Source organism: Falco peregrinus, chromosome 4 (assembly GCF_023634155.1).
Source record: "Falco peregrinus isolate bFalPer1 chromosome 4, bFalPer1.pri, whole genome shotgun sequence".
NCBI classification, from domain to species: domain Eukaryota; kingdom Metazoa; phylum Chordata; class Aves; order Falconiformes; family Falconidae; genus Falco; species Falco peregrinus.
Genome location: NC_073724.1, coordinates 99,214,958 through 99,242,210, shown reverse-complemented (window position 1 = coordinate 99,242,210; position 27,253 = coordinate 99,214,958). Strand labels below are relative to the sequence as shown.

The 27,253-nt window shown below is 42.9% G+C and overlaps 1 protein-coding gene across 2 annotated transcripts in view; it reads right to left on the bottom strand.

Moving 5' to 3' along the window:
* FLT3 (fms related receptor tyrosine kinase 3) overlaps window positions 1-27,253 on the bottom strand; it is a 47,249-nt gene that overhangs the window by 16,323 nt on the left and 3,673 nt on the right. The window contains exons 2-9 of one of the 2 annotated variants that reach the window (XM_055802539.1): window positions 16,608-16,732; window positions 14,768-14,970; window positions 13,904-13,983; window positions 11,488-11,605; window positions 9,056-9,192; window positions 8,323-8,462; window positions 8,088-8,241; window positions 3,229-3,394 (exon numbers count right to left, since the gene is read on the bottom strand). In XM_055802539.1, the coding sequence (XP_055658514.1) occupies window positions 3,229-3,394; window positions 8,088-8,241; window positions 8,323-8,462; window positions 9,056-9,192; window positions 11,488-11,605; window positions 13,904-13,983; window positions 14,768-14,970; window positions 16,608-16,732 (1,123 nt within the window). Of the gene's footprint in view, window positions 1-3,228; window positions 3,395-8,087; window positions 8,242-8,322; window positions 8,463-9,055; window positions 9,193-11,487; window positions 11,606-13,867; window positions 13,984-14,767; window positions 14,971-16,607; window positions 16,733-27,253 lie in introns of both variants that reach the window. The other variant, XM_027781565.2, reaches the window with a different exon arrangement.

Genomic DNA, 27,253 nt, shown 5'->3' with positions numbered 1-27,253 from the left:
GATGAGTAATTTTTTTTTGGTTTACGGGACACAGGATGAGGTAGTGAGAAGGGAATAGATCACCTTAGAGAGATGGCATCCTATTTCCGTCTCTTTGACTAGGTTATTGTTGTCAGGAGGATTGCCAGTTCTAAATGGCAGCTATTGCAGTTTATCATCATTAGAAAAGCACTTCAGAAAATCTGTTAGGTTTAGTTGCTGGCATTTTGGGGACAGATGTGCTGGCTGATTACACAAGGATAACTGGGTAGGAGGGCCCCAGCTCAGTTTTAGTGGTAAAGGCAAGCAGATATATCAGGGAGCTTGAAGCAGAGAGAAAAACAACGGCTCATACCAGCAATTTGCAAAGTAAGAGAAAGCAGTAACGAGCTTGAAATCTAGACAGCTAAAATCCAGGTACTTCTCATTAAGCAAGATATATAGAAAGGAACCCAGTATCACCTTACAATTCTAAACCAGGAAAAGTCATTGAAACCTTCTGACTAATTTTGCCTTCTGACTAACACAACACCTCCATATACTTACTGACTTTCAAGTGTCTTAATCTGAAATGGTCTTTAAGACATATCCCTGAACTCAGAGAGGTTTTAAAATCAGATCCCTTTTAAGCTGCCTCAAAATGGATACTGAAGGTAGGAGGAACCACAAATCATTCGTTGCTTTTGAAATCCTAGGTCTACAGGGTTAAATCCTAATGAAATAATGAGAAAATAATTTAAAAAGAATGTCTTTGATACCTGAAAATATAAGGGGATGGGAAATAAATATTAAAAATTTTACAGGAGTTATTCTGTGTATGAAAACTCATTTGCTCTTAGGAGGGAAGTGAAAATCAGCAGTGTGCTAAAACAGAGAGACGAGAAAAGCAAATAGAAAATGGAAATTCAGAAGGAATGTCTGAAAACGCTTCAGGGCAGTGACAGGAGAGATGAATCCTTGGGACTTGATATCAAAAGCTAAAGAAGGGGACAGTTAATTATAACATTTAATACAATCTATAATCAGAAGGAACAACTTGATAAGGAAATGGCAGAAATAAAAAAAAGAGAAAAAACAGGAAATGAAAAAGGATATGAAAGGAATAAAGTAGAAGTGTTGGGAGATGGGATTACACAGAAGTCAACTAAAATACGCAAATTTAGACTCATAAGACGTTAAGACGTGATTAACTTTTTTGTTTTGTTTCTGCTTTAAAAATCACATTGAAATCTGCGGTGCTACAGCTTGCAGGCAGAATCTCCTGACCTCTGTACCCCTGGCTGCTTCTGGAGGCTTCAAACTGAATGAAATATCTACCCTTACTCTTCTTCCTCAGGTGAGATGTGTCTATCCAGTGCTAGTATTCAATCAAAACTGGATAGTGGTGGAGGATGTTTGTGCAGAAGAATGTACTTGTCAGATGAAATAATTACCAAATTAATGTATTTTTGTCTCAATTATATTTTTCATAAAATAAATAGGATGATAAACATGAAGTGTAACTACCTACATTAAATATTATTTTTTTTAAAAAAAGTATTTCATCGACAGGGCAGTCAGAGGGGTGGCTCAGTTATCTCTGAAGCAGCCTCCAGGCCAAGCTCCAGGGATGCTGGGGGTGGTGATGTGGCTGTGGTCACGGCTGTGGCAGTGGCCAGCCCAGGATGTGCCCGCTGCTCCAGGGGCACAGGCTGGACTTTTCCCTGTCCAGCAGGTGGTGGTCAGCCCTCAGCAACCCCCCCTCGTGCGCTGCAAAGGCTATCTGAAGTGACTCACAAATCCCAGGCCACCAGCAGCTGCACCTTACCGATTAATGAGGGTTACCTAAGCTATTTCAAGAGTTCTCAAAATTGTTATTGTTGGCCCAGTCCCTAGCACCTTCTTATCTGGATTGAGTTTGCACCAGCTGTCAATCATCCAAGCGAAAATGACTCCTGGAGAAAGATCCGTCCCAGCTGCAAAGCAAATCAGCTCAGCATTATCAGCTGGAGGGAGGTACCTATTGGGCAAGGATGAGCAAGTGTTTGTGGCTGTCCCCTGAGACCTCCTGAGACCTCATTTCCAAAACCAGTCTTGACCACAAAGAACAGATCTGCCTAGCCCATGTCATGCATTGCAGATTAGTCACCAACACCCACCCGACACTATCAAAGTTTGCTGACAGCCCTCACTTTATCAGCAGGGACAGAGTTCCTGTGACCATTGCCAGGAGATGACAATTTACTGATCTGAACGGAGCTGTCTCTGAACCTTGTGAAGGTCTGACTCCAATATACTACCTGATGCAGATGAAAAGGCCAGTCTGTTGCAAGAGATGACTTGACAAGCTAACAGATAAAATCATGTACCAAAATACTAAAGGAAAGAAATCATAAGAAGCATAATCCAGGCTAAGACACAGTTCTATGCAGATGCTGAGAGGTTTTAAGAATATGCAAAAAAATCAGTGCAGCCACTTTAACTCCTGCCTAGGTCCTGCTTAGTTTTACGGCTAAAACTTTAAAAGAGCAGCTTGACTTTATTTTCATTGAGGTGAATAAAAGCTGTTACCTTGAAAGCCATGGGACCACTCTGAAAGAAACTCTGAAGGAAATTAGATAATGTTATCAAGAAATTAGAAAGCCTAGAGAATGGAGAAAACATTAGCCTTAAAGAGAACTCATGCCAGAACTTCATTGTAGGAAATAACAAAAAAGGTAGATAACTAACAGGTTTATTCAAAAACATGTTTTTCAGCAGCAGAAGAATACATGACCTGGGTAATGAGCAGAACGGTATGTTTCTGTGGCACAGTCAAAGAGATCTAGCAGTGGCCTGGGAAACTATAGAGCCCTGGGCTTGATTTGAGCAGTTTGAAAGACACTGGGAACATCATCAAGAACAGGATGACAGAAGGGGACATGTAGAACTTGTGGTCCAGTGTAAGAACTACAACAGATCTGTAACTGAGAAATAACATTAGAGAGAAAGGGAATGGCAAAGTGCATGTAAACTAAGGGGTTGCCAGATGCATAACTTACCAAAAGGTCCATTATAACATGGAAAATACAGTGATTCTACAAGTTATCTACATTAATTGCTGTTGAAAGCCAAAATAATGTTTGAGTGCCTTTTGTCAACACACCTTTATCACGTGGCCCATCCACATTTTAAAAACACAGAGAGTACAAAACATGGACAGTAAGCAGTTCAAATGAGATACAAAGAAGAAACATTATTATATCAAATTATTGCAAAAAATTCAAGTACCTGCGTCCATCCATGCTGTAACTTTGTTTACATGGAAACGTTTTTTGGGAAAACAGCCACATGCATCTAACTGGTGGATAAGCTGTAAAGTTAACTTCGAAGCAAAACTCTTCCTCACCAATTTCAAAATCTTCTTTAGAGTCGGTTATATTTATAAAACCCTTCTCTAAAAAAAAAAAAAAAAATTAAAAATTATATTATGTTACAAAGGCTGTACTGCTTACTGAAGGAATTTTGATGCCTGTATGTTTTTTGTTTTGGTTATTGCAAGCAAAAAAAAAGCACCATGTCACATCACAGAAGGCATCCTTTTAATCAAAATAAGATAACACTTCAAAATAGTATTGAAATGGTGTCATTGTGTTCAGCTGTAGAAGAATTATCTGAGCCTGCTGAAGATGCATATTTGGTCAGACCAGAGCCCTTCCAAAATAGTCTGACATTTCTCCCCAAGCTGTCCTACAGAACCACAAGGCCAACAATGTCATTATTTATTTGGTTTGTTTTAGGTGTGTGTTCCAGGCATTACAGCTGCATCTCCTGGCTTTCCTCTAACAGGGAACAAAACCAGGTGGCAACACCAGCACAGATATTGGTAGCAGTTTTTTCTCCTTCCCTGACATGAGCTGAAGATTTTGCAAATGAGACTTGAAGCTGCTTCTTTATTTCTCCATCTAAATTAGACATATTTGATGCAAGACAACAGCAACATGAAAAAATGTTTTGAAGATCTGTGTGAAACATGAGCTGCTGGTACTTGCTCTGCTAGGGTAGGATTAATTTCACCTACTGGAGCTGTCTGAAGTTCAGTGACCCACCTAAGCTACTTGCTTAGACCTCTGATAAACTCAGTGGAATGAGACAGGCATGTCCAGATGTAACCCATCCTGTAACAGAAGATAACAAAGATGTACTGAACTGCTTATGGACATATCTGTTTTTTGACACTGACTACTGAAGGAACCAAAGTCATTGCTGGGGCTAAATGTCTCATGATGAGAAATGAATCCCACCCAAAGAAACCGAACAGCGGACACATGTGGGAAGAGGCTGTTCTAAAGGCATCAGTGGGGCTAGAATAAGCTCTGCAAAAATCACAGAATCATATACAGTGGAAGACATCTCTGGAGATGTCTAGTCCAGCTCCTGCTCAGAGCAGGCCTAACTAGATGAGGTTGCTCAGAGCCATGTCCAGCTGAGTTTGGGTATCTCCGAGGATGTAGACTCTGCAAAATCTGGGAAACTTGTGCCAGTGTTTAACCAGCCACATGGTGACAAAACTGCACTGCAGAATTATTGCTGGGCTGGGTTTCTCCTTTTGAGTGTTTTTCTTATGGTTGTAACCCTACATTCTCCTTGGCATGTGTTATCTCTGTCTAGCTTACAGGTTTAAAAAAATACTATCTGGAAACTCCCACATAAACCACAAAAATGTCAGTATTTTAAAACAAGAAGCGATTCCTTTCATGACTGTTCTCCTACTTTTTAATATTAAAGGCTTATTGGTTTCATAAATTGGATCTTCATCTTCTTTGAATGATCTTTCGACCTTATCCTTCTGGGCAGCATGTCATCTCTGGATGTACTGTTACCAACACCACCAGCCAAGAGGAAAGGCTTTTTCCAGAGTGCACGCAAGGACCTTGGAGCAGGGTATGTCGTTTCTCTGGAAAACAACTCAGAGAAAGTAGTTTCTTTTTTGAAGGAGAAGGAAAATAGCACATTATTGCTTGGCTTATAATTTTTTGGCAGGTTTAAGTGTATTTCTGCCAGAGAAACAATGAAGATGATTATTGAGTAATGACAGAGAGATGAGATGAAATTCTTGAGGCTCATATCAAAGCTTTCAAGTCTCTGTATTTATCCCATTTGTTTATTTGTTGTTTTAAACCTAAGGTGTTGCAAAATAGCTTGCATATTCCTGAATCAAGGTTGCATAGCGCTAAAAATTCTTTATTCAGCACTGGGGGAAATTGAGCGTAAGAACTGCAGAAACAAAGAGCCTTGCAGCTGCCGTTGTTGGCACGATCTCTGTTATGTTTTAAAGTGGCCTAAGCACCTCACCAGACCTGACCAGATACACAAGATGGGATACATTGGTGAAGTATCAATTAGCAAAGAGCAAACCAGAGCTGTCTGGCTGCAAGGCATTATTAGAAATTCGTAGACTATTCATCGATGTAGTCATGCTAGCCAGGCTCCCCAGGCAACGTGGTATGTGCCAACCAGATCAGTCTTCTCTTGGTTAAATTACGTCACAACCATTCCCAGTGTGTAGCCACAGATGCTGACTCATGCACAGTGACAGTTTAAAGGCAGGATGCTGATCATTTCAGAAACTGCTACTCTGTGACACGGACCACTGAGTGAACTGTATATCTGTATCACTGCCGAAATGGAACCTGGCATGCTATCACAAATTCACACCAACAATGGTTGTCATGAATACATTAGGCTAAAGGCTGGGGTGGATCAGAAATACAGGATGTTCCTCTATAAACTTGGAGAGAGAAGCATGGCTGTTAGCTAGGTATGGCAACATCCCCCCACTTTAATCCATCATGTAGGTAAATGAATAGATTTTTTTTCATCAGAAGAACCAATGAGCTCTCAGAAGTTTTGGTGGCATAAGGGGTATTAAAGAAGCGTGCAGACAATCATTGTAGCCTGGCATAACCCAGTCAAAAAATACCCCACTCAGAAATACATCTTTCCAGAGACAGTGACTCAAGTATCCCGTTACTGTGACACATACTCACACCTGATAATTTATGGATCCAAGAAGCCACTATTTCTGAACTGGGCACCAGTACTGAGAAAGAAGCAGATCTTGCTTTACCTCTACACTACCCCTCACCCCCACCTTTCTATTTGCTAAGGTATGTGTAGAAAAAATGCCCAGGTGCTGCACTCAGTTATTGTAACTGATGAGAGAACTTCCTGCTCAGTGGTAGGCAAGAGCTGAGAAGAGGATATTGCACTGGGAAAGTAATTTCTGAAGAGATGGGTAAGTGTTCTCTCTTCCTACTATTCCTACAGCCTGGGTGTTTTAAACGCTGAGAGCAACTACGTCTAAGGTCAAATGTGTGGTGAGTGCTTCAGAAAGCCTTGTTCTCAGGGCTACAGACTCCATCTCCAGGTACACCAGGCAGAAAACTACACCCGGTGCCTAATCCAGCAGCATGGTCCTAACTACGGCTTTCCTTTTTATGCCTTATTTCCAGAGTTATGCCTATTCATATATTATTTCCATCTGAGAAACAAGGTTTTCAGTTGAGGCTGTTCTGGACTAACTTCCAATACCATTGGCTTCTAAATCAACATGTTGCTTAAGCAGAATGAGGTTTCCTTTGGTATGCTTTTGATTTTTAAAAAATTCAGGCCTTGCGTAGCTGGGTGTTAGGAGGATGGTTCCCTTCAGCACCTGGAAAGCAGGAGACACCCAGAACAACCAAGAATGCTGGAGCAGCTGTCGCTCTAGTTCCAGTTTTTCCTTCAGATCCATCACAGCTGCAGCAGCACTACTGCATGGCACTTTGCCAGCTGTGTCAACACTTGCTATTCTTTGTCTCTCTGGGGCTTACATTCTCCGTTAATGTAAAACTTTTTATTTCTTTTCTGCTACCAGTTCCACAGGTTTTGGAGCTAAAATTCTTCCCTAGATTTACTTTTCCATAAAAAAATTTGGTGAACCCAACTGGCCACATGTCAGTCATTCCCTCGCCGTAAGAGAAGAAACGGTCATTTCTCATTTGTTCTGGGTTTTGGGTGGGAGAGGTGACTACCAAGAACCTTCCAACTATTTGACTCCTTCCTGTTAGACCCAGGTCAGGCCTGGTACAGATTTTGTATCTGTTTTTTTTCTGTATAAGAGCACTAAAAGGTACCATAAAAAACAGTGGAGCAGATGCCACGAGAACCTCTGCCTTACCTCCCCACATCCAAAGGAGCACCAAAGGTGGGGTGGAGGTGCCGTAGGTAAGTGGAAGGAAGATGCAGTGGGAGCAAGTGGTGAGGAGGAGACTGGGGCCATGGCTACAGCTTTTCAAAACCTATACTGGGGTCACAGCAGGACATTTCTCCCTCACATTAGCTGAAACCGGTCACTGGTCATTCCAGACTTTGGCCAAACTAATACATGGAGCATTAACAGCTGAACACGTGGGTAGGCTGTGCAGTTTATGCTCTTGGCTGGCTCCAGAAACAGTGTTCTACCTCCAGCTGTTTGTATGCACTCTGCAGCTGCCTGCGCCCGAGTTGGTGGCACAGAGAAGGGCTACTCAACTACACTACCCCCCCTGCCAGGAAGGCCCTCTGGGGACCTGAGAGCTTTGTGTCCCCACAAAAAGCTGCTATGACAAAAAGTCACACTGGCTGAGAGTCTCTTACAAGAACATGAGATGAATCCCAGCTTGTGTTTCTAGAGATACCATTGAAACAATCATGTAGACAAAATCTCTGAACAGTATAATCTCATTTCAATTCTAAAAGCACTGCCTTTTAATGGGACTTATTTGAAAAGCAATATAAAGAAAAGGTTAATTATCTTCAGATACCAGAATGACTCAGTTCAGATTAGTCTCTTGGCTCTCCTGGACTGCCAGTAAGTACAAACAGACTTTTTCCTTAGGAAAGGAATAATAAACATATGCTGCACAGAATCATGGAATCATAGAATCATTTAGGTTGGAAAAGACCCTTAAGGTCATCAGGTCCAGCCATTAATCTAACACTGACAAGTCCACCACTAAACCATGTCCCTAAGTGCCAAATCTACAGGTCTGCAAGCAAAGAGCTGCCACGTGGAAAACAAAGTAAAACAACTGAGGGACAACATTAACACCAGGGGTTAGAATTACCTAAAACTGTAACCAAAGCAGTTTGATTCGGATGAACGGTAGAGGAACAGGTATAATGTCCACTATCACTTCTTCCTGCTGCTGAAGCAAACACATACTGGATCCGAATTGCCGAGAGATCTGTTTGATATTCTAATCCTTCAAACTGGCGATCCTAGTTTTCAACAGAGATTCCCATTTAATCAGTTGATAGTGCCCAACATTACATATTTTAAAATACACCGCGTCTTCTCACCTGCTCAACTTCTTTTTTTTCAAAAGCTAATTTTATTCTGAATTTATAATTATGGTGAACAGCTCTGCATCTGATCAGCAATGGTTCCCCAACTTTAAGAAGTAATTCAGGTAAAGGCGCTGCTTGTCTTTCATTTAAATCTACAAAATCAAAACATAGTCACTGAAACAACTGTCACTTTGCCCGGAAAAATGTTTGGTTAGATCTACATTTTTTCTGCTAACGCTGTATAGACATCCATTAATACGATAATTAGAATTTGGGACGATTACTCACTAATCATGAAGTTTGTAAATTTATTTGATCTAGATGTCTCAAACCAAATTTTGTCATAATTTACAGGGTATCTATAGGGCACAGAGCTTAGCTCAGGTAGGTTTATTTAAAAAAACAAAGAAACCGGAATTTATATATTAATTTATAATTATTCATGTTTATATATTTGAGAACACTTGGAAAGAGTGTTTCCATGCAACACGGTCCTAAAAGCATGAAGACAAAGTTGATGAATGCTTAGCAAACATAGAAGGGTAAGACATTTTTTCCAGAGACAACAAGTAGCTATTAGAATTAAGTTTTAAACATGTGACAGAGCAATCGTGTTCACTGTTAGATTTGTTCCAGTGATTGAAAACAAGCAGCTTAGCCCAGAAAGCGTACTCAGATGAGAAGTGCAACTAACTTCAGTGGCAGGACCCAGCTTGCGTATAAGTAAACCTTAGAGGGAAGTTACCTATTGTAAAGAGGCTGGTGCATTCTCTGCCCAGGTCATTAGCAGCGCAGCACCATATATAAGTTTGAAATAATTCATGTTGTACCTTCTGTATGCCATCTATTTCCCCAGTTTCTTCATGCATTTTATCAGGGCAACTGCAATTACAAGCACAATTATTCATTGACTTATTTGGTTAACCACAAGCAAATAAATCTGACAAATATCCAAGCCATGAGAATATGCTAACAATAGTGGGAAAACTTGATCTTACATAGCTGAATAAAAAGGAACTAGGAAAGGTGAAGATAAGAAAATAAAAATGTCACAGCCTAGGCAGAAATATGAGCTTAAATGACCTGAATATGCTCAAACTGGCTCATAGATAGGTAATGCTGTGACTAAAATCTGAAAAAGGGTGAAATCATAGAGGCTGAGCTTTCACACCACGTCTCAGAATTCCTGGTGGTGGGAGCGGCTGCAAATCCAGTGGCTGTTATGAGACCCAGGTCTGAAACTGCCGTGCTGCAGAGAAAGGCATTATTTCTGCTGTTAATAGAATCAACTTTATATATAAGTAGAATGGAAAAAAAAAAGTTTAGCTCAGAAAATTATGATCCCTTATAGTATTTTCCCAGCTCTAATGCTTCAGGTGAGGTCCCTGGTGACTGGAAAAAAGGAAACATTGCACTCATTTTTAAAAAGGGTAGAAAGACGGCTCCTGGGAAGTACTGATGTGTCAGCTTCACCTCGGTACCTGGGAAGATCATGGAACAGCTCCTCCTAGAAGCTACGCTAAGGCATATGGAGGACAGCGAGGAGATTTGCAGCATGGCTTCACCAAGGGTAAGTCCTGCCTGACCAAGCTAGTGGCCTTCTATAATGGAGTGACTACATCAGTGGACAAGGGAAGAGCTACAGATGTCATCTATCTGGGCTTCTGTGAGGCCTTTAACACAGTCTCCCCCAACATCCTTCGCTCTAAATGGGAGAGACGTGGATTTGATGGGTGGACGGTTCAGTGGATGAGAAATTGGTTGGATGGTTGCATCCAGAGGGTTGTGGTCAACAGCTCAATGTCCAGATGGAGTCTGGTGACAAGTGGTGTCCCTCAAGGGTCTGTACTGGGACCAGTACTGTTTAAGATCTTCATCAATGACATAGACAGTGGGATTGTGTGCACCTTCAGCAAGTCTGCAGATGACGCCAAGCTGAGTGGTGCCATTGACATGCCTGAGGGCTGGGATGCCATCCAGAGGGACCTGGACAAGCTTGAGAAGTGGGCCCATGTGCACATCATGAGGTTCAACAAGGACAAGTGCAAGGTCCTTGTACCTGGGTCCAGGCAGCCCCCAGTATCAATACAAGCTGGGGGATGAAGGGATTGAGAGCAGCCCTGCGGAGGACTTGGGGGTGCTGGTGGATGAAAAGCTGGACGTGAGCTGACAATGTGTGCTCGCAGCCCAGGAGGCCAACCAAATCCTGGGCTGTATCAAAAGCAGCGTGGCCAGCAGGTTGAGGGAGGTGATTCTGCCCCTCCACTCTGGTGAGACCCCACCTGGAGCGCTGTGTTCAGCTCTGGGGTCCTCAGCACAGGAAAGACATGGACCTGTTGGAGCAGGTCCAGAGCATGGCTACAAAAATGGAGGACTGGAGCACCTCTCCTATGAAGACAGGCTGAGAGAGTTGGGGTCATTCAGCCTGGAGAAAAGAAGGCTCTAGGATCACCTTAGAGCAGCCTTCCAGCACCTACAGGGGGGTTATAAGAAAGATGGGGACAAACTTTTTAGCAGGGCCTGTTGTAATAGGACAAGGGGTGATGGTTTTAAAATAAAAGAGGGTAGATTCAGACTAGATATAAGGAAGAAAATTTTTACAATGAGGGCGGTGAAACATTGGAACAGGTTGCTCAAAGCCGTGGTAGATGCCCCATCCCTGGAAACATACAGGGCCAGGTTGGACAGGGCTCTGAGAAACCTGATCTAGCTGAAAATGTCCCTGCTCATTGCAGGGCAGGGTGGACTAGATGACCTTTAAAGGTCCTTCTAACCCAAACCATTCTATGATTCTATGATTCACATTTCCAAAAAATGTGAAAAACTAGAAGGAGACAAGATACATTTGATTTGCTCTTGTGACATCAAAATACTAGAATCTGGAATAACTTTTTTCAAGCTAAGAGTTGAAAATTTCCAAAAAAGCACAACAGCCAAAATTTCTAGGAAAAATGTGTTGCAGCATCTAAAAGTGGATCATGCAGACACAGGTTTTCAACCAGCATGTGGGTGTGCAACCCAGCAGAGCCCGTCTCCAAAAATTGTGACCCAAAAGCTCTTCGGTTATCTCCCCAGCTTACTAGGCACAGCAAGCAGTACAAAGCCTCCCCCTTCCTCCTCAGAAGGTAGTAAACCTTCAGTCTCGAAATTCAACATGCATATAAACATACACCATACCTCCTTTCAGGTGTTTTGCAAAATATCCACTCCACAGAGGGCTGCGGGTAGCTCTCAGATAGGCATTCAATAGCATTTGATTTTTCCCTTTTCCTGAAACAGGGTTTGCCTGGTTTCTCTGTTAAAAATCATGCAAATGTTTAAGAATGCTGAAATAATTTTGAAACAGCGTTTTGCTCATTTCATAATACATGAAGTTACGGAGCTGTAATTTGTTTCAGGAGGTTTCAACACTGAGGGAATAGAAAATTACTCTGCCCTAGAGATATTGTGGGTTGGTCTCATGAGTTTTTCAGCCTTGATTGCTAAATGTACAGCTTCCCTGTATCAAAAGCCTGCCTCCATACACCAGAGGATAAGCTTGAAACTGATTTTGAAGGGTGTTAATTTGCTGTGGTTGCTATTCATTTCACTGGGCAGGAGCACAGATACCTTTCGAAATCACATCCCAAGCCCATGGCCTTTGGTGAAGTATCTGTTGGGACGACAGCATCTCTATACAAAATGGGATAGCTGCATGTTACTCAGCCAGATCGGATACAGATCGGATGGAAAAACAACGGGTGGTAATGACTTCTGATAACCAGCAGACTTTATCCTGTATCTGTAACCCAAGGGGAAAAAGGTTCCTAGGCAGCTCCCAGCCCACTGAACCCATCAGGCGCAGACTTGAACTAAGCACAAAAATTTAATGTATTAAGACTGCTAAAGATCTCACTCAAAATGAAAAGCACTGAGTCTGGTTTTAGGTCATCTTACAATGAAATTACAGCTTCCACACAGAACAGTGAAATTTTCTTTAGAGTCATACTTCCATTGCCTGCAAGGTGACAGGCTAAGGTGAAACTAATACTTTTGGATTTCTAATTTCTTTCTTCATTTATCTCGTATAAGCTGGGCCTAGAAGTGTTTTTTTTTTCACCTACAGAGATTCACATCTTAGTCGAAGGATTCACATCTAGCCTGGCAGATTTTATGAGAGATGTAATTATTATATTAGATTTACAGAAGCAAAGAGAATGCAATCCAAGCACTTGATATGGAAAAGATCTTTATCAAGACTGTTCTGAACTACTTGTGCTTGCACATGTACTAACATTTTTTACCTCTAAAGCCTAATTGATATATAGAGAAGATAATTTTAATTAAAGATTTAATAGCCTGTCCCCTCAATGAAGCTGTTATCATTTTAATTGAGATATGCAATAGGCCTTCAAATAAAACAAGGAGAGACTGGAGGTGACACTTCTGACACCTGAGAAAGAAAAAAAGTAAAAAAGAAGAAATGCTTTAAAAACAAAGAGGGAACCAAAATTGTTGATTAGTCACAGTTTATTAAAAACAAGAAGAACAGTGATGCTTGTTAAACCTGTCTTTAGAAGGGTTTGCCAGTCTTTTAGGTGCTTGGGTTGATGTTTTGCCTTCCTTTCTTTGAAATTTATTTTTCATTTTTTAATTTTATCTTTAAATTTGGCCCTTTTCAGACAAAATAATATAGTATTTCTCTTCTGTTAAAAAAAGTCATGTCAATGTAGGTCTTTTTTTTTAAAAGACATTCTTGGACATCCCTACTTAGAAACAGAAGGTTGAACTTTATTGCAGCAGTTGCCTTTGCACCAGAGATGTCCCTTGGGTGATCCTTGAGAAAATTCAATCAAATCTGCTTCTACTGTGAGCCTTTCAGAAAGCTGCATCTTGCGGGTGGTCTGTCATGAGCATTTAACAGCAGTTAAAATCTCAGCTTCTCTGGCACCCTTGTACTGAGCAGCTGCAGTACTGATGGATTTTACCCTGAAACCCAACAGACAGGTAAAGGCTGGCACAGAGAAGAGGGACCTTCTCTTTCCCCTTCCCTCAGTAGTGTCTCTTGCTGCTCAAGAACTGCAAAAGGAAAAGCTGTGCAGAGAGCCAGGGGCAGGCATGGGCAGAGACGTGGCTGTGGGTCAGTGTGACTTTGGAGTGCCAGAGACCGGAATATAAAAGGGACATCCTGATCTGCTCCAGAGAACAGCCCAGCTGGCAACACCAAGAATAAATGGGTTAAGATGCAAGGAAACAAATCTAGCCCACAAAAAAGCCACAAAAGCCACCCTCAGTTTGTCCCTTTTGGCACAGAGGGGAACCTCTCACAGTGCAGAAGAGAGCTGTCATGCATTTACATCTTTATTTGTTCATTTTCATAGTTTATTGACTAGCAAAAGCTAACTGTCAGGCAGTCTGTGGTTTTGACTTCAGCCTCTGAGGACAGCTCCAAGTCCTATTCAAATATAGGAACACGCTTGAAATGCAGGATGCGAGAGCTTCAATACTTTTGGTGAATTTGAGCCTCTCCCCCCGACCCTATTGATGGAGTGACCCCTTCCATCGGAGATATACTTACTTCTGATGAGAACAGGCACAACTACTGTATAATTACCAGTTTTACTTATGACCGAGAGGGTGTAATTTCCAGCTTGTGCTTCTTTTATTTGGGAAAAAGCCAAAGACGTAACATATCTATAAAACAGAAAGCAAAGCTGTATTTGTTATCTAGAAGGTAATATGCAGCACACACAATAAAACGTTAGCTCTTTAGCTCTTGCAAAACCCCTTCAGAGATACTAGTATCCATTATTTACACAGCACCCTTCAGCCTAAAGTGTTTTCATCATGTATCTTCCTAAACAAGCAGCACACAGGAACTTAACAACCACAGGTACCACACACTTAATGCTGAGGGTTGGGAAGGATGGACTTCTTGAGCCTAAGAGAGCTGGGGAGGTCCACAGCGAAGTGCTTTACCTACATCCCCATCCTGCATGTTTTGCAGGGGGAGGCAATAATCCAGGCTCAGGCTGCAGCCCAGGTTTGGCTGTGAGAATTGGGATGCTGTTGCTGCTGTTGTTTTAGATCTGCAGTGTAACCCTGCCAAGTCATATAATTCTTCATGCCTTAGTTTCTTTGACTATAAAATCACAATTTTGCCTCACATGAGCACTACAAAGCTTGAATTGATGTGTCAGAAAGTCCCCGGAGACCCTTATGTATGATGCTATAAAATTTAAAAGAACAAGCTTATTTCAAACTATTATTGGCTTTAAGATTCACATGTATACATGTGTCTAAACGACAATCAGCAATGTGCTGCCAGGTAACAACATTTAAGAAAGGTTTGAAGATTTAAAAAGATAATGCACAACATGAAATCAAACAGAAGCACTGTTACAGAAAATATTCCATTTGCACCCTAAAATAAATGATCTCTTACAGGATATTTGATCCAGTACATCACTTGACTTACCGATTCTCTGAGTCCAAGGAAAGTTTACAGGCTTTGCTCTCTTTAAAGAACCAAAAACAGGAAATGATCTTTGAAATGTTCATTATTACTCTTAATTCAATATCTTCAAACACGTTGACTTCCACATTTTTGGTTGGTTCATAGATGTTCCCTGTTCCTTGAGAATTTAAGTAACACCCAAGGTCTTCCAGATTGTTAGAAATCTGCAATGCAGGAGGACAGATTGTTATAAATTTATTAGCAATTAGTTTTACTTGCTTTTTTTGCACTCAAATATTTTAAAGGATGCTTTTCTGGAAAAGCGTTCACAACTTAATAATGCATCACAATGACCAAATATGAATTCAAATTATACTGAAATAACACCTTCATCTTACCTTCATTTTGTTTGGTTTAGGTTTTTTTTTTTTTTTCATTTCAACTTTTGGACTGATTCATAAATAAGTTGAATTCTACTGCACGAGGAAACACTATAGGGTTACTGTTGAATTAGTCAATTCTGTTCTCTAGACAGACATCACAGAACAATTTTAGCCAGAAACATGATAATGTCCTGTAATGATATAGACTATTTTTTACTCTCATTTTTGTTTTCTTTCAAGTAGAACCATAGGAAGACAGAATTATAATACTACTTTTCTGTTTGCAACCTCAACATAAAGGCAGGGTCAGAATTTTTTCTCCTTTTTTAGCATCCTACTGCTTGTCACAGCATCATCTGGCTAGACTGCTCCTCAACTTTTTGGGGGCTTTACTAGGTAAGGAACATTTGGGCTGGGCACCTTCACACCTTTCATTTCTTTACCACTGCAAACGGCTAAAAGAGCACCAGAAACAGAAAGAGAATATTCCACAGTCATTCTGAAAGCCACTGACAGATTTAGTGCGTCTCTAAGTTTAGCTGCAGCAAAAAGATGGCAAGCAAATAGCTGCATCTGAAGAGTAGTCCTAAATGTCTCACTTGCTTTGATGGGTGAAATTTACCTGGCGTAAGTTTATGAAGGGATGGAGTTCATCGCATCCTTTGCCCTGCACTGTGCTTGACCAGTTTGTTCTTCTCATTCCTTGCTCCTTCTTTTTTCCTTCACTTGATCTGAGAAGTATCTACAGATGACAGCCATACTCTGCCTTGTCAGATACAAGGACAGCACAGCTTTGGCTGGTATACCTTCATGTCTTATCTGAATTATTGATTTATTTGTCCAGGAATTAAAAAGATTTCATAAGACTATCTTGAAACAAGAACCCTCAGGAAATATTTTAATCGCAGGTCTCAGCTGCTTTATAACCTGGTTGTACACCACCTCTTCTTGGCCATCTGCCATTCTGAGTCAGAAGAGAAGGAACAAAAATTCATATTTGATTCCTTATCCAGCTTTGGTGTCTCAGTCAAGACTTGGACCCAGCAGGGATTTTGGGCTTTGGTGGTGGGAACAGAGAGTGGTACAGCTTCCCCATGGGTTCCAGCAGTCGTGGCACACACACACCATGGCAGGCCACCAGTTTACACCATGGCCTTGGCAATCTGTCTTAAGGGCATGTAGTTTTTTACAATGATACACTTCAAGCAATATTCAGGCATGCTGATGTGAGACAGCATCAGGGAAGCAACTGAAGTTCATTTTTAGAGAAAACTGGTACTTGTTTGTTTACAGTTTCAAAGTATGATTTATGATATGTATTTCTCTCTAATTTTCTGTAGTTATATTCGGCCTAATCTTGGTTATTCTGACTGTGACATCCCCACAGCCTAAAGGTTGAGGGTGTTGTAAACTTCTGGGAAGGCATTTCTGGAATGGATAGGAATATTTTATAAGCAACTTGTTCTTTGTTAAATTACCTTAGAAGATACCAATGTCTCTGGTGTTCCTGAACCTTCATCCTTCTGGCTGATAAACACACACATAATCTCAGATCTATTTTGCTTCATTGCAGAAGTGAAAGTAACTGCTGTCATAACAAGAACTGTAACACAGAAATAGAAAACAGATGTAATCATGTCTAGATCTCTGCTCAGGAATAATAATTTTAGTAAAAATAAAATACAGCAACTCTGTAGAAAGATTACATCTTTTTAAAAAAGGCAAAAGGAATATGCAGATTTATCATGTGCATTTGCAAACTGCATTTGTGTATTGAAGCTGAGTGGAAGCACTATTTGGAAAACCTTTCAAAAGCACAGATACATCACACTTTAGAAGTATGCCACATAAAATTGCAGAAAATGTCTAAAGACAAAAGCACTTACGTGTTATGAAGGCTTCTTTAGAAACCACATTATAAAACACAGGCTCCCTCTTGCAGATCACTTCTGCATCAGTGTGTCTGAAAAAGCCCTGCAGCACCAAACCCTGCAGCCACAGGTGCTTGCCTGTGGTGAGCCAGATGATGACCATGCACCATCCCTTCCATAGGCACGAAGGTGGTGTCCAAGTCAGAAACACTCCGCCAGAACCTCTCGCTCCTGCTCACAGCAATGGCAAAATAAAGTCCTCCAGCTTGCCTTTAAAGACCACGCTCAGCACACCCAAGGACTCAAGATCTAGTCTTCCCTTTCCCTTCTCTCCAGGACAGGCTGTATTTGACCTGACAAATTGGACACTCTCCCGAGCCATCCTGGAGTGGGTTTGTGCCCCCCAGCAGCTTGCAAGTGAGGTCCAGGTTAGATACTTCTTCCCTTGAGCTGCCATTCACAGGCTTGTGCTCTTTCCCCTCTAGGAAGCAAACAAAGCAGTGGTTGCCACTATTTTGAGGAAAGCAGGTGTGGAAAGTGGAGGTCTAGGAAGAATAAGCCCATGGCTTTCTCCTGCCTTCTCCTTTCTCCATACTGCCCTGGTTGTCATGCCCCAGGAGCCTATACAGCCAGAGTAGGTCACTTGCCAGGTCCCAGTCCTGGCAAGAGTAGCAAATGTCATTTCTCCTTATGCATAAGGAGAAGTGTGGGAAAGCTTCTGGTGCCTCAAAGGCATCATCTCTCTGGAATGCTTCATATGAGCTTTTCTGTAGGGAGTGCAGCTTGAAAAGTCACCTTTCAGCCTTAAAGCAGCCATACAGTAACCATGTTCCCATCACTGCACATAAACAAGATACACAGAAATAAGACTGCAAAACTGGCAGGGTGAAATGTACCCGATTTCCATTAAGTCCCTAAAGCCAGCCCTCAACAGAACAAATAAGCACTGAATCATAAAGTAACATCTCTCTCCTGGTGACCTGGGAAATTTTTGCCCTCAAGTCTTGGTTTTTTGCTTTGCTTTATTTTTTTGCTTCTCCCCCCCACCCCCTTTCAGCTCCTGAGATGGTTGAACATAAAGAAAAGTGCAGAGCTGAAAGGAGGATAAAGGCAAATATATCAGGAAGTGCTTGAAAGATGAATGTAATGAGACTTTCTGCAGGTGATGGAAGGAGCAAAACTGGAAGAAGGAAGAAAGAAGTAAAAGTAGCTGCCGTCTCCTCTTCGACATTTGTGCCTTCTGCAGCTGCCTGAGCTCTAAGCTGGCAACACTTTGACAACCTCTTCTTAGCCGTCTAGGCAAACGTGGGTTAAGACTGAGTCATTCGGACACTGAACATACACTTCATTTTGGGTGCCACCTTTCCACAGTATACACAGGCAATGGCCTGCTTTTGCAGACCTCTGAGGCAGATCTTATCCATCTGCCTGTCATCCCTAAGAAAGGTGCACAGGACTTCTTTGTGGAGACACGTACCTCCCTCTGATAGCTATAAAGATAATGTTGGCACTTCTTGAGATGATGAGTGCCAAAGGGTAACTGAAAGGCAGGTATGCATTAGGTATCTATACCAAGCATGGTGAATTCATCCCCATTGATGCAACCCAGCTTTCCAGCCCTCCCACTAGCCTTTCACCAAGTCCTTCTCTGCTTACCTGTCTCCACTTCTGTTCATTGGCCACTTTACCTTTCACCCTTTTCAAACCAGAGACCATCTGACTGTCTCACAGCCAGGGGCTTAGGCATAGGAACCCACCTATATCCACTGATCTGCAAGACATAACAGCTGAAACCACTTGAAAATATGACCTCAGAAGTTCAACTCATTGACCTGTTGAGCATCCCCTTGCTTCAGCTTTCTGATCTGCAAATAATTTTAGCTTCTGATTGTACAAGCCCAGCCAATTTATCCCTGGCATTACTCTGCTTTGCTCACATTGCCCTGTTAGGAGGATGCCTAACACCGCAGTAGGCAAGAGAAAGGTTTAATTAAACACCAACAGGGAAAAGATTTCTGGCTAAAAGTTAGGCAGAAGCAGTCAGATGTAGCGACCAGACTGTGAGCAAGACATGCAAACAAGGTGTCTGATGAACTGGAACTGCATCTGTAAGGGACGGTATGTGGGAGCATATGCTGGAAGAGGGAGTAGTAAGCACCCTGACACCCTCATGTGTAAGAGAAAACGGGACTCCTTGTCCTGTTAACTGCTAGAGCTTGTCACTTCTGTCCCCTACGTTTATTCCTGTGAAATCCAGAAAGTTTTTTTTTGGATAAGAAAGGATATTTTGAACCTGAGGTGATTCCAGCTGCTTTACAGTGAGAAGAAATGAGTGATGTGATAGCCAGGAGTATTTACACGACATGGAATGGCTTAAACTAGTGTAGGTCTTAGAGAAATACATTACATTGAAAAAATAGAAAATGAAAGCATGAATGAGCCTTTCAGAAGAAGCAGAATCAAGGAAAAACATTGGGAAAATGGTAATGCTCTGATTCACTGCCTTGATCTTTCAGCTTCTAGCTGGCCTCTCCAGGGACTGCTATTGTGGTCTGCATGTCAGTCATCCTCCCAAAAGCCCAAAATAAGCACTGGGTAAGGAATATCAAATATGTAGCATGTGTAATCATACCGTGTACTGACAAACTGTGGTGAAGCTGGAATGGAAATAAATTGCTGCCTCTGAACAATGTTTGTTTATGCCTGCTTTCCATCTTCATTATCTTTTTATAGGCTATAAAAAAATAAATGCAGTAGGAGAAATCCTGTTCTCACTGCAGTCAGACAAACCTCTAGCTGCCATAAATGGAGCCAGGATTTCATCATGATGTGTAGGCACATACAGGGGGAAATGCCTGTACAAGTCAAGAAGTGGGCTTACATGTTACAGTGCTGAGAAGAAAGGATTGAATCTACTGGGGAGGTATCAAACCAAGAAGCTATCACATGGTTCTCCTAATGAAACTGCTTAGGAAATTTAATTTTCAAATGGGGCATGACTAAAGTAGCCTTTGGAAAACTGGGAAAGCCACTCCAAAATATGCTGAAAGTCTGAGTTCATCAATAGCTGAGGAACTGGAACACTGCGAAGGATGAAGAGAAAACCTTTCTCTTCATACCAAGGGATGCATCTTGTGTTTGTGTTCCGCTCAGGATGACTAGTATTTTACACAGCGGTTAGGCCTTTCCTAGACATGGAACAATCTTCCACTCTGCTTTACAGCTCAGGATACTTACATAAAGCCAACTGTGTTTTGCTTCTTAATTTGTCTTCTGAACTCTTTTCTGGGTGACACTCTCTGGATCAACTTTCCAAAATTTTCTTCCTGATCAGAGAAGGTAGGTGTTCTCTGACCCAAAGCCCAGTGCTTACTTTGGGCTTTTGGGAGGATGACTGACATGCAGACCACAATAGCAGTCCCTGGAGAGGCCAGCTAGAAGCTGAAAGATCAAGGCAGTGAATCAGAGCACTACCATTTTCCCAATGTTTTTCCTTGATTCTGCTTCTTCTGAAAGGCTCATTCATGCTTTCATTTTCTTTTTTTCAATGTAATGTATTTCTCTAAGACCTACACAAGATCAGAAAAGGAAGAGCCTTTTCTCCAGGAAAGCTATAATTCTTCCACAGTCATGTGCTGCCAGGAACAAATTTGTAATAGTGGTGACATGGATAAGCCTAATATGTATGCATTAACTCTTAAAAAATCCACACCTTTGCCTGTGGCTGCCTTTTTCTCAAATCACCCTTGAAGTGGTGGATCCTGAAGTGAGAATTTTACTCAATATAAATATGGCAAAAATCAGAAGGAGACAGGATAGGTAGAAAGAACCTTTTACCCATATCTTATTTCTCTCCCATCAAACTTAACTTTCCTCCTTCCCCATCTTTTACCACATCTTCCTGCCTCAGTATCTTCACCCTTTCAGCTTAAATAACTCCTAGCTTCCAAAAAAATGCGACCTGTGAGTTCCCTCTCTCATGATGATGGGGCCAGAGATACTGCTTCATGTTGCAGAGTAATAATCACGTTAGAACAAGGTTTACCAAGCAAGGTGGGTGACAAGATGCCTCTGTTGCAGCTCATGCTAATTGTGACCAGTTGTAAGGGGTATGTCTAGGTCAGGACCAGTCATTTATCTGGTCTTACCAGTTAATTACAACCAACATTAATTGATTTAATTATTCACAGTGACGTTCAAGCATGATTGAGATTTGAGGCAGAAAAAAAAAGCCTGTAGAGTGTGGTGGCTCTTCAGGAGGGTTTAGTGGAAGGGCACAAAGAAACTCTAGGCTTGAATCGCTAAGCAGGAAAGTGGTGAGAAGAAGGGAGTAGGGGAGGGCTCGCAATTTCGGAAAGTGCTTAATTAGGCTCTACGTGCCAAGTCAAAAAGTAATGATGAGAAGTGACATTGATATTATGCTGCATGAAGGAATGTTACTGTCACCTGCCAGTCTTGTTTGCCATTGCCTGCAACCCTCCACCTGGAGGATTTTTCCACCTGGATCTGCACATGTACACCCCCCCCCCCCCCCGCCCTTTTACCCCCTGGGGCCGTCCAGGCAATGCCGTTACATCCTGGTTCTTCCCGGCGCTCTTCCGCCCGAGAGAGGCGTCTCCGAGCACCGGGACCGAGAGCTGCCAACGCCAACGCTACAGCGGGGAGGGCCCCGGGGGAGGGCAGGCAGCGGCCGCCAGGGGGCGTCGCCGCCCCGCGCAGCCCAGCACAGCCCGCGCAGCCCAGGGCAGCCCGCACAGCCCGGCACAGCCCCGCACAGCCCCGCACAGCCCCGCACAGCCCGGCACAGCTCCGCACAGCCCCGCACAGCTCCGCACAGCCCCGTGCATCCCGCACAGCCCCGCACAGCCCGGCACAGCTCCGCACAGCCCCGCGCATTCCGCACAGCCCCGCACAGCCCGGCACAGCTCCGCACAGCCCGGCACAGCCCCGCACAGCCCCGTGCATCCCGCACAGCCCCGCACAGCCCCGCGCATCCTGCACAGCCCCGCGCATCTCGCACAGCCCCGCACAGCCCCGCACAGCCCCGCACAGCCCCGTGCATCCCGCACAGCCCCGCGCAGACCGGCACAGCTCCGCACAGCCCCGCGTATCCTGCACAGCCCCGCGCAGCCCGGCACAGCTCCGCACAGCCCCGCACAGCCCCGTGCATCCCGCACAGCCCCGTACAGCTCCGCGCAGCTCCGCGCAGCCCTGCACAGCCCTGCACAGCCCCGCACAGCCCCGCACAGCCCCGCGCATCCCCGCACAGCCCCGCACAGCCCCGCGCATCCCTCACAGCCCCGCGCATCTCGCACAGCTCCGCACAGCCCCGCACAGCCCGCGCAGCCCCGCACAGCCTGCACAGCCCCGCACAGTGCCGCGCAGCCCCACGCATCCCGCACAGCCCCGCACAGCCTCGCGCAGCCCGGCACAACCCGCACAGCCCCACGCATCCCGCACAGCCCGGCACAGCCCGCGCAGCCCCCCCAGCTCCCCCGGCTCAGTGCTCCGCCGGGGCTGGCCACGCCGCCCTCCCGAAGCCCGGGGGTATTTTCCCAGCTGGTAACGGGCTCGGCCAGTTGTGGCTCCTGTTTCCTTGTGAAGGAGCTGCCCTGCAGGTTTTTATTCTTAGGAAATGAAATGTGAAACAAAAAATTACTTGTAAATTCTTTCATACATTAAGGAAATCATTGATGAAGATACCTGATTTTTTTTTTCCCTCTCTTTTCTTCCACAGGCTCTCCAGCAAATATTTCCTGATCTTCTATGTAAAGACAGAAAGCTTAAAAATACCGACCCTTTCTAGGGTAGCCGGTAGCATGCTGTCCTTGCATGGCTCAGACAGGATTCTGACTCAGTACTATAATTTTGAAAATATGACAAAAAAAAAAAAAGTATTTTTTGCACAAGAACAACTCATGCATATACATTAAAAACTTCCAACTCAGCGGAATATCTTCAAGTAGGTGGTGCCCCTATTCATTATAGAGGTCTCAATAGTGTTTCTTCTAATGAAATACTAAACCAGAACTTGTCACAGTGAATAACCATTTCTAATTCAGCCAGTGAAAGTGCCAGAAAAGGGTTCTGCTGATTGATAACTTACTCACTCAATGTCAGCTTCTGTAGTAGAACTACACTGCCTCTGTCTAAGAAATTTGCTTACCTAGTCCTTCCAAATCTAATCTATGCCTGAATCTACAAGATCTCCTTTTAAAGTATGAAAAAGAAAGAAGTTCGTTCAATCTGCCTCGGGAATGTCATTGCCAAGACCCACCTACTCCAACATAGTTTGCCACATGCAGCAGAGAAGACTGTCTGCAAATTAATTTTCTGTATTTTTGATTTTCTCATCTTTTCCTCAGCTCTCCATTTTCAGCTCCCAGATGAAAACAGCTGCAAGAAATTTACTGTTCCACATTTTCTTTTTATAAACCTAATGACTTGGCCACCGTTTCCAAGAATTTGTCCTCTCTCTTGTTATGTCCTAACATAGTTTTGGAGCAGATTTCAGCAAACTTCACCTTTTGGACAAAATTACACCACTCAGTGCTAATATCTTTCTTCCTGGAGGAGGACAGTCAGCAGCCCTGCCTACAGTTCATTGCAGCCAGCTTAGAAATTACGCAGAGATTTTAACAAAGAATAGTTGAGATGACTGAAGATTTAAAATAAGTTATCACACTGAGGATGCCTTTTGCACTCCCTAGCCAGAGAACCACACAAAACCTCCTCCAACAAAACATGTAACTGGGAGTCAGCAGAGCTACTCCTGGTTTCTTACTGATTACTTACAGGTAAGTTTGCTTCAGTGTCTTGTGTAGTAAAAATAAGCTAATGATGACATGAAGTGCAGGCGTATTTTTCACATGATACTACTACATATCCAACTTCACTGACTACTTTTGCCATTTATTCTGTTGCAGCCTGATATCCAAATCATGCTCTGTGATTCATGTTGTGATTTCAGCATTCACTTAAGCCAGGATGAGTAACAATCCAGTTTGACTTATTTATATATTTCTACCATGTTTCAGACCAGCCCTCTTGCATACATGGGACTTGCTGTTCCTCCGGGAATGAGCTGCTGTTAGTGAGGGATTATGTACAGTTACGAGCAGCCCAACCCCTTTAGCTGTTGCAGGCTTCTTTGCTGAATACGAACTGGCCCTAGCACCACGTTGCTCCTTAATTTGTAGATTTGCTTTGAAATCACCTTCCTGAGCTTTCAGTCTATGTCAGTAACTCAGGTTTTATCTGAAAAAAAATTCTTAGCATGACTTAGCTGCTGAAGACTGAAGCAAGCAAGACATTTAGCTCTGTTATCTCTCTGTCCTGCCTCTTCTGTTTTTTGTTTACCTGGGCTTGGGTGAGAAAGGACTGCAGGGGTGTATTCAAACCCTTATTTGCCTTTCATTTCACTAAGGTAACTTTCCATCTACCTTCCCTGTGAGTCCGAGATAAAGGCGCTGCTCAAAGAGCTGAGCTGTTATTTTGTTTGTTATTATTCACTTTGTCTGCTTTGCATGGGACTAGCTGAATGAATGACAGCCCTTCCACAGCCCCCCCAGGCTGTGATCCCATGGTGACTTCTCTGCTGAGGCTGATGCTCACTGGGAGCTCATGGAAATCCCTGTTGCTCTACCCACAGTTTGGGCCATCCCAGCCACTTGTGGTCCGGTTTATAAAGAATAACTGGGACTGCTGAGGACACCCCTTTTTGGGAAGTGGCTGAAAAGTGGCTGAAAAAGCAGTGAACCTCAGCTACCATGGCAACCTCCCTTTCTGAGGAACAGCCTACACTGTGGCTGGTTCTTCTTCTGCTTCTTGCCCACATCTTCCGTCCTCTCAAGGGAGCTGCTTCTTGGCTCCCTCATCACCCAAGCCTTTCCACCCCACTAAGTATGGTGAACTATCCTGGGCCACATTAGGAGGTGTTTTGCCAGCAGGTAGAGGTCCTTCCCCTCTACTCAGCACTGGTGAGGACACATCTGCTGCTCTGTGTCCTGTTGAGGGCTCCTCAGTATGAAAGAGACATGGACATACTGGAGAAAGTCCAGCAAAGGGCCACAAAGATGATGAAGAGACTGGAGCATCTCTCCTATGAGGAAAGGCTGAGGGAGCTGGGACTCTTCAGTCAGCAGAAGAGAAGACTCAGGGAGACCTTATCAATGTGTATAAATTCCTGAAGGGAGGTTGCAAAGAGTATGGAGCCAGGCTTTTTTCAGTGGCGCCCGGTGACAGGACCAGAGGCAATGAGTACAAACTTTTTCACCATGTGGGTGACTGAGCACTGGCACAGATTGCCCAGAGAGGTGGTGGTCTCCACCCTCAGAGATATTTAAAAGCTACTTGGACAGGGTCCTGGGTAGCTGGGTCTCGGTGGCTCTGCTTGAGCAGGGAGGTTGGACCAGATGACCTCTAGAAGTCCCTTCCCACCTCAAGCTTTCTGTGATTCTGTGAGCAAAGGAACAATTCCATGGGCAAAAAAGTGCTGGCGCAATGCCCTGCAGAGGCCCCCTATGAACCAGAAAGTGGCATAGGGTTGTCCTTATTCTTGGCTGTTCTCTAGAGGATATTTGCCTGTGGGAATGGCAGGTTTTTGCCATTAAAAAGCTGGATAGACAACCCTGAAGCAAAGCAAACAGTTATGTCTCATCTAATGATGTAAGTTTGTTTTAACTGTTTTTTTTTTTTTAAACTGCTCTGTGTTTAAGTACTCCAGTCTTATTACCTGACACACTTTGGCACTTCTACTGACATCAGTAGAATTACTAACTTCTTGCAAGCAACAGTGACTTTATTTAAGTACCTAAAGATAAAGGTATGAGATTCCTGGCATCTCATCAACAAGGAGAAAAGGATCTGCCCAAAAGAGAAACGAAAATAGAAGATGGCAGATAATGAAATGATACTATTTGTCACCCTAGTATTGTAAAACTTCCCTTTTAAATGAAAACAACAGTTTCCACAATTGACTGTAGTATATTGTCCTTCCTTTCCTGGAAAAGGGGGTGAGGAGGGAACACAGAAGGCCTGCATTGTGTGTGTGGGAAGGATGGACAGAAAGAGGCAGAGTGGGAGAGAATGGTTTTGCTACAAAATATGAAAAGATTAAAATGAATACAAGGTATTTGGTAAACATAATAGTTGGTATTTGGTACCACATTTGGAAAAAATAAACAAAAAATAAATTCCAGGTTTTGTTATTTGTATCATTATGAGGTTAGGGTTAAAAACCAGCTGCAATTCCCAAGCACTTGTACAAACATAAAATCCAACATACTCCTTAAAGAGCACTTTGTAACAACAAAACACTTTTCAAACCAGCCCCTGTACCTCACCCTTTAGAAATCTTATCTACACAATTAAACCTAGACTACAAAGAAAGGAGTGAATAATGTCTTACTTTTACAACAATAACAGAGCTAAATATCCAGGCAATAAGCTACCTTTTCTGTCTGTTTACCCTGTTCATTTTTTTCAGAAGTTTTTTAAGTAAACATCTTCGAAAAATTAGAGAGCCTTGCTTTGGATGGGAAAGAGGCACACAATGTTTATCCAGCTATTTGCTTTGTTATCATCTTATTTCTCATGAAATACAGAGGAGGAAAGAAGAGTCTATCCTTCAAACACACCAGCAATTTTTAGGGTATTACCTATGTTTGAAGGGTTACAGATTCCTTAAGGAAGCATTTTGCATCACGTTTCAGTTTAGAGTCCTATAGCATCTTCTTAAACGACAGCAGTAGGGTTAAGCTGTATGGGAGATAAGGTCTTCCTGCCTATTAGAGAAATGCTGCTGTTTGTTGGCTCTGGACTGATTTTTTTTGGTCCCTATTTTCCTTTTCAAAGTGTGTGATCACTTGGATTAAATAGTCCTTGTCCTTTTCTAGTGTTGCTATAAAAAAATGGAATTGCTTTCCATCTTCGTTGGTCATCCACTCCTGCTCATCCACACGTTTGCTCTGTAAATGTTTCACTCTCCGATTTAATTTCCACTGCTGTTTGCTGGACCTTTTCATCCCTGCCTTTCACAGCCAACATCTCCATGAAGATTTTCAGAAAACCTAACTCAATCACCCAAACCAGTTTCTTGGTTAACAGAGTATAACTTTGTGCTATGAAGTTGCAGGTCTTTTGAAAGCTACATTTTCAGAAACCTGTGAACAAGAGATGCTCTGTGCTATATTATTTTGGGGTCATTATGGGAAGGGCTCTCAAAGGAGATGCTGCAGAAAGACAGGATGCCC